Source organism: Thermobia domestica, chromosome 13 (genome assembly GCF_964235325.1).
Source record: "Thermobia domestica chromosome 13, izTheDome1.hap1.1, whole genome shotgun sequence".
Lineage (NCBI taxonomy): Eukaryota > Metazoa > Arthropoda > Insecta > Zygentoma > Lepismatidae > Thermobia > Thermobia domestica.
In genome coordinates this window covers 13,708,602-13,721,112 of record NC_137466.1, presented here as the reverse complement: position 1 = coordinate 13,721,112, position 12,511 = coordinate 13,708,602, and the positions used below count along the sequence as shown (strand labels likewise).

At 33.5% G+C, this 12,511-nt stretch overlaps 1 protein-coding gene across 1 annotated transcript in view; it reads left to right on the top strand.

The window, feature by feature from the left end:
- Positions 1-12,511, top strand: part of LOC145669127 (inactive pancreatic lipase-related protein 1-like) — a 265,962-nt gene that overhangs the window by 32,204 nt on the left and 221,247 nt on the right. The window contains exon 3 of the mRNA XM_081737472.1: positions 2,926-3,113. Within this exon, the coding sequence (XP_081593598.1) occupies positions 2,926-3,113 (188 nt within the window). The remainder of the gene's footprint in view (positions 1-2,925; positions 3,114-12,511) is intronic.

Genomic DNA, 12,511 nt, shown 5'->3' with positions numbered 1-12,511 from the left:
GGTGTAAACCAGCCAACCCTAAAAGTAAATACTACTTTTAAAAAAATACTCAAATAAGTAGCAAAATTCTATGTAGTATTTTTACTTCAAAATATTCCATACCCTCTTTTTGGAACAAAATAAAATTAAAATAAAACAAGAAAAATACTTAGATTTATATGATACACTTAAAGGCTGCACACCTAGAGCTTTTGGTTTTGTATATTCTTGAAATTCTACAGTTTTATATAAGCACCATCACGGTTTATTCAGTCCTCAAGTTTTCTGTATTTTTAACAAGAGGGATTGAACATGAAGGGTGTGAGATAAGAACATGGTAACCCATAATTTTACTATTTTAAGAAATTAGAAATTTTCTGCTGCACAATCCATTTTGAAAGTCGAAAGCTGATTTTTCACATAAGTCTATACATGAGGGATTAAACGAAGCGGTATGCGTTGCTGCCTATCTGATGCTGCGTAACTCAGCAATTGAAAATTTGTTAGTTACCATGTTCTTGGCTCACACCCTTCATATCATTATGGAACTCTCCCCACCCCACCAACACACACAAAAAAAGGACTACGGAATATATTTAAGTTAAGATAAATACAACTGCACAACAAACATGATTGACTGGAGCTTTTGCGCTTCTATCGAGAAGTCCGGAATTCAACTCAGCATTTGACCATTCTGAAAAAACTTTTCTTCATTCCATCTATGAAGTAGAAATAGTGCGTGTACTGTGAGTTGGCTGACTTCATTTCTTATTGTTTCTAATGGTTATTATTACTAATTACTAGCAGTGACGGTTTTGCGAGGGTTAGGAGGGGGATCGGTCTTCCGGACTGAAGCCTGTTCCCCAAAACTACGGAATGTCTAAAACAAACGAAATATCTATTAGTTATGCCTTTACTCATAAACTTTAAGCTGCCGTCAAATAAAAATTACGAATGTTTAGAAAAACTAAACATTAGTAAGAAAAAAAACCTCCCAAAATACTTTTCTAAATCCGCCACTGATTCTCAGTATAAAATGATCTTCAAGGTTGTATCCGGAAGATTATCGCTAAATATATAAACCAAACGAAATACAGTATTAGTTATGCCTGTACTCATAAACTTCAAGCTCCTCCCAAATAAAATTAGGAGATTTTAGAAAATGAAACAATCAGAGAAACCCGTCCCAAAGTACGTTTCTAAATCCGCTACTGATTATTTGTATAAATTAGTATTCAAGGTTGTATCCGGAAAATTATTGCTAAATCGTTGCACAGCTACAGTATAACAGAAATGTGGAAGTACGGTTAGACGGATATATTGAAAAACGTACGCTTTGACGGATATATAGAAAAACGTAAGTTTAACTTCTGCGTTAGAAGCTAGAGTACTAAGCTCTTAGAAATGAAACAGACGACAAACTGAAATGATATCGAGAAGAAAAAATATCGATAACTCAAAAGTTAAAATAAAGTTAAATAGCCTCTAAAATTGCCCTCAAATACTACATTCTTCATGTTAGCTTTAATTCGTAAAACATGAGCTCCATCCATCTTGATGGTGAATTTTAGAGCGAAATATGGCATTTAGGTCATGAAATTCTTATCTAAGTATAGAATATACTATAAGAAAGCTATTTAGATAGAAAAATCATGAAAATGAAAGAAGCCAAAATTTCCAAAATTCTCGTTTTTTTTTCCCAAAAAAGCCGGCTTTTTATGTGAAAAAAAACATCGATTCAAAAAAGCCGGCTTTTTTGCATCTCTACTTCAAAGTAAAAAAATGCTCCAGGGTCCCTCACGGGGTCCCAGGCGGAGTCCAACCCAAAATGTTGAAATGGGGAAGGGTTTAAAGTTGAGTATTGTATGAAAGCTGACGTTATGTGAAAGATGAAACAAGTCTCGACTGTTGATGATAAGCTTATTGAAAATGGCTGTGGATCAAAATATCAACACAAGTGTTTTGTTTTTCTTTTACATCTGTCTCACCGTTTTAGATTAATAGGAGTGGGCATAGACTTTTCAATGACATTTTAACCCACCGCCATTCTGCACAAGCTTATCATTAAGAGTCGAGACTTATTATATGAGTCGAGAAGTATTAGTGGAATGAGAATGTTGGAGGAAACAGAAGTACCTGAGGAAATCCACGGATACGACTTTGCCCACCACAAACTTACTTCACCAAGGTTTGAATCAGGGACCCTACACACCAGAGGTAACCACTCTACCACCGAGCCACAGTGCCGTCTCATTAGGTACGTATTTGCTCCACAATACCCACGAAATAGAATAAGGGACCCCTCAATAGATCCATAAACATAAATCATTCAGCAAAATAACAAAAAAAAAAAAAAATCCCAAATTTTGGCAATTTTTTACTCATTCAAATGAACAAGTTAGGTACGTATTTAGGATTGATAGACACCTCAAGAGATTTACTTTCCCAACATTCTGAAGTTTACGGGGACAGGTCTATGCATCTCTACCAAATTTTGGTGAGTAATAGTATCTCCGCGCCCAAAATAAAAGTCAGAGACATGTCACATTATACGACGTGCTCAGGGGTCTGTGAGTGATTTACGTGCTCCGAAGTCGGCTCTGATTGGCTGAGGTTAAATAAGGCTAGCGTGGTCTACTGCTACTTTTTTTTGAGGTAACAGAAATTTTAAGAATTGATCGCTATGTGAAGCTTGTTTACCTTTTAGAAGTTCCTTTAAAGAAACAAAAGAAGAATATTTCGCATCTAAAAGACTTGTGTTATTTCAAAATACTTATTTGTAAAGAGCACTAATAAAACATATCGAAGTATAAGACGTGATATTTAATAACACGGGGAACATATATATAAAATTATTTTTATATTTATTCGCGAGACATGGGCAAAATTATGCTAACCTATATCTGTATTACAATACCCATAAACATATTATTTTCATTCACTTAGCTGGAATGGACACAGCTGGATCTCTCTTAGGCCTACAAGGAGACTTAAACAAGAAGCGTTGTTATGATGAACTTGATAATATGTGTGTTCCAACATGGGAAGACAGTTGGTTAAGGATCAATTTCCCCAGAAAATTTGACCTAATAAAGATAAAATTTTCTCTTCAAACTCCTGGAGCAAAAGCTACGGTAAGTTGCTGACGTTTTTATTCCAAATAAGTTAATTAAAATAAAATTCATAATTATAATAAACCTAACTTTAATTACTTTGATCCATAGTACGTACTTTGATGACAAAGTTGATTCGCGATATATCTGTTGTTTAACGAGAGATTGGAAAAAAGTGTGAACTTGTTTAGTTCTAAGTAATATTAACATGTGGATATACAGTATTAAATTGAAGGGTATCCCCAAAAAGCGCTTACCCTCTGATAAAGATTCATAAACTTCACAATCAACACACACTCTGGTATTCGATTTGTTATCTTGCATGTAATTTGGAGGATATCCATACGCTTAGAATCAGTCCGAGGAAAACACCAGTCTACCTATTTAATATATCACACGTATCTAGTGGAACTTCATACTGAAAATTCTGTTTCTATGGTAAAATTTGAAGGTTCTTTTAATCATAAAAGGCAATTGTCGCAAATATGAGGAAAACACAGGGTCGGTTATATTTTCGAATTATGAAATCAAACAAAAAGTTTATCATTGTAAAATACCTTATTTCTCCTCACATCTTGTTATACGGAATTAAAACATCAAATGCTAACGATCTTACATTAAAAGCATGCCTCAAGATTCAAATATAAAGTAGATAATTTATATTCTGAAAATGAAACAACATTAAAAATTATAATACCCTTCATTAAACACAATCACTTTTGTGCACTGCAGAAATAGCCTAAATTTGAAATATATAATTAGAAATGCCTTGAAATGAGAATCAAAGAACATTTATTTTCCAAAACAATTTTTATTATGTCAAAAGGCTTCGTAGAAGGAAAGGAGATTTTCTTAGAATCAATTAAGAGACCTTTCCTACAATCAAAAAAGCTTAGAAATGCAAAGATCAAATTGCAAGTTGGTAATGTACTGCTGATTTTATTAATTGAAATCATTTTAGAATCAATTATATTCAAATTCCGAAAGACAATCGTTAATACAATATGTTTTGATTTAATTTTTATTAGGACACATTCACACAAAATTTCACTGCAATGTAAATTACATCAAACTGACGTCTACTAGAAAACCAAAATTCGCACTTACTAATTTCCAAAAGGTAACTACTTCATTCTCAGATGTTTAAGAATTGCGAACCATGACAAAGACTTACACACAACACTCATTCAATTTAGTTTAATATTGCTTTAATTACTACGACTTTATCTCAAAATTAATTAAATATTAGAAATGACGGTTTTCTAAAAACACTTTAACAAAAGAACAGAATTTTAAATTTAATTTTAAACTTTATCATTCCTAAATTAGTTATTTATAGACTATATTTTTTATTCACATTTCAGTAAGGTTTTACATTTTTACGAAAATGCAAAAGGCTAATAATTATTCCCTCTTTATACTAAAGATTCACTTCTTGACTTTAATCAATAGTAAATTCCATTTAAAGGCTGCCAATCTAAAGAAGTCTGTTAACTTTGCTTAAGTTTAAAACTGTTTTTATTATAATTAATTAGCACAATTTTAATAACGATAAATTTAAATTGCCAAATATCAGGTAAGTTATTGTTATCTCACGCGCACAGATGCAATGAGGTAGAAAAGAACAAGTTCCAACAAGAAAAGCCCATTTAAGACAGTAAATCAAATGCTGTTAGTTTTTTTCTTTTTAATGCACATTTCTCCAAAATATATTTGCGTGCGTGAATTTTGCTAAGTTTTTAAAAATTGGAAGTTTGGTAACCGCGCGCTGGAAGCTGTAGGAGGGGAAGTAATAAGGAAGAAAGAGTAGTGAAGCCTTACCAACACACCTTCTTGTTTGTTGTTTGAAATATTGACATTTTTTCATTACTTAATGTAAAGTTACTTTCAGAACATAATAATGCCTTGGTAAATACAGAAAATGTCGTTGTGTTAAAGAAAATACGCAAGCTTTTGACCGAAAGAAAATCATGAAAAAACAAATAGGATTTTAAGGAGTTTCATCTCTGTCAATACAACGGAACGATACTTCTACAGTGTGTTTCTGTAGTCGTGGGTGATTGTTCCTTCTTTCCATTGCAACTCAAAACTTTTGAACCAAGTTTGAATCCCACTGGGCGATTTTGTTAATTTATTAAACAAACTTTTCTGCTCTTCTTAGTTTACATTTTCTGATTTTAGAATTAATTTCCTTCTAATTTCTTCAGAAGAAGTCACACTTTAGAGAGGCGCCAACTGATTACCGTTTGTGTCCGAGAATTCCTTAAACACCAAGAAAATGAATAATTGAAGTAATTTTTCTTTTTCTAAAGTTTCATAGATGCTAATAAATTGTTACTAAGGTGTTAAAGCGTTTGTTCTTACATTATGTGTATTGACGGGAGAATGCTAGGGATTTCTCCCTGACAAATATGTGGCTCACTTGAAGAAGAAACTTTATAAAGGCGCGATAAAGAGTCTTTCCGCGCGATTTTCGACCGCGACTAGCAGTTGCCTGCCGAGCAGTCAGCAAAGAGCCGGAAATGAGCATCAAGTGCGTCGGCGCCGCCGTAAAACGGAGGCCGGCATAAGGTGTCCGTAGACGGTCAGAAAGAGGCCTCTGACGGTCTGAAAGAGTCGGCAAAGGGCATTTTATTTTACGATTTTCGTCCACTTGCCGCCTCGGCAAAATGTCAGCAACCTTGAACAAGTAGATCGTCGTGCCGCCGCGGACGGGTGCCGGCTGCCTCCAGCGGCCTGCCACCGTCGATGGCGACAATCACTCTTTCCGACCTCGACTTCCTGATGGGGTGTCCACCTTGTAGAATCCTTTTGAATCTTTAGGAGGAGAGAAACAGGGTACAACTTTTATTTTGTAGGCGAAAGTATTACAATTAGAAACAATCTTGTTGAAAAGATTCATTTATGAAAATTTCGTTATATATTTACACAGTCAATGTCTCCGTCCGTCTACTAGATGAAAACATCTTAAGGATTGTCTGATATATTACCATCAAATTTGTTTAGTAAGTAGTAAGTCAAAAGTTTGGAATCGAGTTCGACTACTTAGGCAAAAATCAAATAGGTAACAAAAATGAACAATTATCGATTTTTACGTTAATCACTATAAATCAAAAACGGTAACATGTGTGTATATGGAGAAGCTGTTGGCTGCTGTTGATTAAATGTCCCAAGATTATATTTAATCTATAATCTTTACTCTGTCTTAAAACCGGAAGCAATAAAAGTCCACTACAACTTCCAGTTTCAGTATTGACCTACAAAGACCAAAAATGATAACAGATAGCTATAAGCGTTTTATTTAAAAATCGAGCTAGCGTCTGCGGAATAGGAAATTGCCTTAATCCTATTGAAATCGGAAGTTTCAGATATACTTTCGGCTTTAATATTGTTCGCTATAGAATTAGAAACCCGTAATAGATAGCAACAAGCGATTTCCTGTAGCAGAAAGTTCTTCACTTCCGGTTTTAATTGTCCAGCAGAAAATTGTGCAGTCATCGCTATAGAGTAAAAGCGGTCACAGATGAGAAGAAGTTGTTTTCTGCAATCAGTGAAGCGTCCCAAGAATATGTTCCGTTTTCAGTCTAATCTCTCTCCTACAACCGAAGTGGTAGAAATCTACCACCACATTTGGTTTCAATATTAATTGAGAAAATCACAAGACACAGAAAACACTTCTTTACGTGGTTACACGTGTGTATCCGTGCCCGTCAAACTAAGTACAACTATACGTTATGAAGTAGTAGTTGCACGGGTACACAGTGCGAAGGAGTGATTTGTAATGGCATAAATATAATATGTGATGTCTGGTCGTATATGGGTGAATTGATCTTCCCTGGGAAATTTATTCATTTTCCACAGTGATCCTCCTTCGTTTATAAGTACTCGGACTTTATGCTAAACAGTTCAATTTCCAATTCCTTCTTAATCCTTTTCCGTTCTTTTTCACGTTTTAGTCCCACAGTCATTCACCTGGTTCAGTTTATATGAGTAGATCGTGAACTTTGTACCTGTATTCTCTGCTGCTTCTTGATACAAGTCAATAGACTCCGCGAATTATTTACTTATGTGATTATAAACTAATAATTAATATTTTTGACGCAAAGAAGTTGTTAATACTTTTTACTTATTTTTAAAAATTTAAGTCAAACCAATCAATACTGTATACTCTGTAGAAATATGTTCTGACTTTCGCACAGTGGCAGAATTTTAGTACATTTGCCAAGGAAGCCTATGTTAAGTTCATTCTTCATACACTGACCAAGGACTCTTTAGAAATATCTAATATAGTAAAAAAAAGAACTTTCGTTATTTCTAGGTTGGCACCAAACGAAATCGTTTGCGATCCTTGACGGATTTTTTGGATATCTACTGAACTCTAAATCTATTGCATCTCTAGACTATTGAACTCTAAATCTGGCTGTCCTATATTCAGTTTAATAAAATACTGCATATTAGAGGGTTTCCACAAAGGACTTCGCCGATAACTCATGTTACGTTAAGAGTAAAGCGATGGCTAAAATCATTATTGAACTGAATGCAACAAGGCTGATTACTATGGGCACTCAAAGGAAGCAGGGAGCCGTCCCTAGTTCACGAAAATGTATACGTGATATAGAAAACCACGTATATTAAATACCAGACGTAATATAGAAACCAAAGGGATGCCCCTCCCCCTGTAAAATTTTCTTCGGGCGCCAATGTTGATTACTAATCTTAATATCATGTAACAATAGTCTATTGCATTTGCTTCGGCTGGGGAAATTAGTTTTGAAAACAAATTATAATAATTATAAATATCTAACATCATACAAGAAGCAACAACATTTGAATGGATTCAAGTGAAATAACAAAGAAATACAGAAACATGAATTAGTGTACAATTTATTTAAAAAGAATATTTCGAGGACTATGATCAGAAATTCCTTTATCTGAAGGTTAGGCTCTCTTGGGTCAAATAAACAATTCAGTGTGATTATAAAAACACAACTAGAGGTAATTGAACAAAATAATTCACTTTTTTTTAAGAAATTAGTTATACGTGTAAAAGTAAATATTTTAAAGTCCTACTAGCACTATTAACTGACAATTTCAATTATTGTTCAGTTAATTTTTTTAATGAACAAGTGGATTGCTTTGCGTATTGGGAAACAAAGGCAGATTTCGAAAGTATCGGTTTTAATATTAAAAATACAAGTGGTTGATCTATAGTTCCCGTTTGCAATAGAGAGATAAGGTAGGACTGAACCTGTACTTCAGACGCTGAATTTATACGAAAGAATTTTCTCGATCTACTACAGTTTTATGATCCAAGAGGATTAAAAGTGAAATCCGAAGTTGTAGAGCTTTCAGTTTTTCTATAGATAAAGACGGAAATAGAATATATTCTTACGATACTGAGACCCTATATCAATTTTGTTATAATTCGAAATTGATCTGATGCCATGTAAGAGGTAGCAAATGCTGTTTAAAATGTACGAATATTGTAATGTTATTAAGTTTACGTTATTATTATCACTGTCTGTTTGAGTTAAATATGTAGCGAAATACACCGTAATTGATATAGATAGTTCAAGCTAGCACAACATATATATTCATGATAAATACAGAATTCTCACTTAGATCATTGGTCGTACAATTTACCTTTGCTTCGAGCCCCGCAAATTGACAGAATTGTTCTGTGGATAGACATGCTTAAGGAACAGCGGACGAAAAATCGAGCTGTTACTGAGTATCTGTACTAGAAGGATATGATCTCAAAAGTCGATCTTGTTATACGTATGTCAATCAGTGAGTGCTCGCTTGTGATCACATAATTGAGCTTCATAAAGTGGATACATGTAGGTTTTAATAATTTCGTAATTAAAGATATTACTTACATTCACCACTTTGAGCCTCAAATAAAACTGGTTTGAAGGCAGTAAGATACATACCTAATCTCCGGTCCCAAAATAATCGTATGTAATCGTTGAGACTAAGGTGATGGCCCGGGTTTTATAGAACTCTGAGGGCATTCTTATGAAAGACTTTCTAGCAAAGGGTGATACATGACTGGAGTATACAATTAACAACTATTAAGGCGTTTAAATGAAAAAAAAAATGTGAGATTGCTGCGAAAACCAGTCTAAAATTGTTCTGATGTACCAATATAAAGTTCATAGGTGTAAGAACGAACTGCCAAGAAATAAAATGTCTCCCGAATTTTAGTATCCTCAAAGTTTTTTTGTTTCCTACTTAATAATAATAATAATAATAATAATAATAATAATAATAATAATAATAATAATAATAATAATAATAATAATAATAATAATAATAATAATAAGAAGAAGAAGAAGAAGAAGAAAAAGAAGAAGAAGAAGAAGGAGGAGGAGAATGCTAATAATACCTAGGAGCATACTTAAAAAAACATTTCAATAGGGTGACTAATTTTTATTCCAAATGAAATTACAAAGACATTTATAAATATAAATTGGTGTAGGATTTATTAAAAAGAAGACAACGACAACCGCGGCAAAATATCCTTTCAAGGTTAAGTCCTCTTGGGTAAAATACACACTACAGGGCGGAAATAGAAACAGTAGTAGTGGTAATCGTTATAATTAGTTGATTTCTTAGAAATCCCTTATACAGTTTAATATTTTATAATCCTACTAGTGTTACTAACTGACAGCTTACACTATTATTCGGTTCAACATTTTCACCTTCAATGAACAAATAAATTCCGTTCCATATTATGAAACAACAGTACATTTTCAAATTATGGGTTTTGGTATTAAAACCGAAAGTGACAGATCTATGATTCCGGGTGGAATAGAGGGCCGAAGGTGGAATCTGTCCTTCAGACGCTGAATCCACATGACAGTATTCTTTTGTATACTGAAATTTTTGATCCAAGAAGATCAGAATTGAAATTAGTAGTTATATAGATTTCTATAGCTTCCACTTTCCTATTAATGTAAAGGTAGAAATATAATTTATTCATACCATACTGAATCTAAATAAAGAAACTAGTGTTTAGCTATCTATTTTCGTATTTCTACATTGCAATCAGTGTAGACAGAAAAAATATGTTTTAATCGTTCAGTTTGGGCAGAGCAATAAAAGTGAGGATATTATATTTTGGGAATAATGAACTACGTTCTAGTATTGATGGAGACATTGTTATTGCTGGTAGTAATTTATCTGAATACTAGAACTCCGTTTTTTTTTTTTTTTTTTTTTTTTTTTTTTTTTTTTAGATTTACGCTGTAAAAGTGATTTGCACCAGGGAAGTTTTTCTTACATTAGGAAATACAGTAGAAAAGGCTTCATGTTTGTACAACTTGGCTTAGTTACAAAGTTGTCAATCACTGCCGTGTAAAACATAAAACATAACAAAACACTACAAGAATAGAGAGAAGTTTAAAAAATAAAATCAGCTAGTGGGATTCGAACCAGGTTCAAAAGTAATGCATCTTCACAAAAAGACTACACAACACACATGTCTATTGTAACAACTGAAAAACGCTACTCTAGTTGTATTGATAGTTAACGAACTCCTTAACAACACTTCGTTTTCCGTAATCGCCGACGAAGAGCGTAGGTGTTTTCTTTAACAAAAAGTTTCTACATTTGCTAAATTACTGTTTCGTTCTAAAAGTATCATTACATAAAGTAACAAAAGAGGAAGTGAGAATTTTAAAGGGAAAACTGTGAGCTGTGTTCGTAAGTCTTTGTTTTGTCATTACTTCCCCTCCTATCACTCCCAATGCGCTTTTGCCAAACTCACAATTTTAAGGGACTTTGAAAAGTCACGCACGCAAATATCTTTTGAAGACGTGTAAATAAATAGCTAACAACTTTATCAAAACAATAAAGTAAAGTAATCTTTTAACACATGCAAACTTTTAGGACACTTGATATTTTATTTTTTATAACAAAGAAGAATAAAGTTCTCGAGTTTTGCTAATTACAGGGAGCAATTGGAGACATGTCCTGATTCACTGTAAATTTTTGACACATTTTTTCCTTCCCTTCTGTAAAAGATGGACGCTTAAATTTACCTGTGTGAATTACTTTATTTGGGTATGGTACGGGGAACGTTATTATTTTGTTTTTAATGCAAACAATGCATTTGGTTTATATGTATCAGGTAGCAATAGGTATGCGGCAATCAGACTGTAGGAAAGTTATTTTAGTTTTGTTATAACTTTCGGTGCTATAGATGTTGACATATTAGTGTCATATAAAAAGGACGCTGGTCCAAAGCAATATATTACCAAGTAATAAAAGCGAATATATAGATAGACCAACGCCCTTTATTTTTTCGCGTTCTTACGCTTAACATTCATTGTTCAACACCTGAAAACATCAATTTTTTGCTTTTTTCAATTGAATGCAATTTATATTTAAGCTTTAGTATAGCTACAGTACAGAAATAAGAGGTAGAAAAAGAAAATTGCTCTATAATAATGTTCAAATTTGGAGAAAAATGGACGCATCATACACAAAGCTTCCCCAATTTCGTGTACAAACTGACCGAAACTTGAGCGAACTGAAAGAGAAATGTTGTAAACAAATCACAGAGATATTCTATTGTATTTTCAACAGAGACACAATGCAATACAACTATAATGAGGGAGACAGTTCTTTATGGTGTGGAGATAAAGAACGATCATCATTTTCTGTTGTGCGGTTATAAAACTTGTTATAAAAATTTGATCTCTGTTATGGAAATGATATGAAGATAAAAGGAGAGTGCTCGTGACAATATACATAATGATAGAGAAAATTTTTCTTTAGATTCCAGAGTGGTTCTCAATATACCACACATCGTAAATGATCCGAAAAATCTTGTGCTATATTTTGAGTATTTCTTCGTAAGTAGATATCTGCTAATTCAACTTCGTGAATTAGGATTCAGAGCAACCGTTACTCTGCAAAGCAATTGTGTGTCTCAGTATCCACTGACTGATTCAAAAGAGTTGAGTAAATATGCACGGAGTTCACATGAATACAGATTCGACTAGGAGGTAAAATCATATTGCCAAATGGCATGACAATCGACGTGTTGTAATTGGCACAAATTTTGAAAGCATACATTCTGTTTCGCTAACGAAGAGGTGGAGCCCACTACATCATGAACATATTAGAATTGAGCTCCTCACGTTATAGCAACCAGATGAGCGGTATCGACCATCTCAATTTGCTACATATTGATATAACAGACAATGGGTGATATTTACCCAAATTATTAACGTGAAGATCGTAAACTTATATGTTTACGAAACAAACTCAGTCCAATATGGATCTTCTGACATTTAGAAGCAACATTTCTGTCAAATTATATCAAACTTGGTGATCACTTGTTCAAATGTATTCAATGATGTACGCCTCGCTGGAAGGGGTTACTTCATTATCGAAAAAAAGACGTAAAT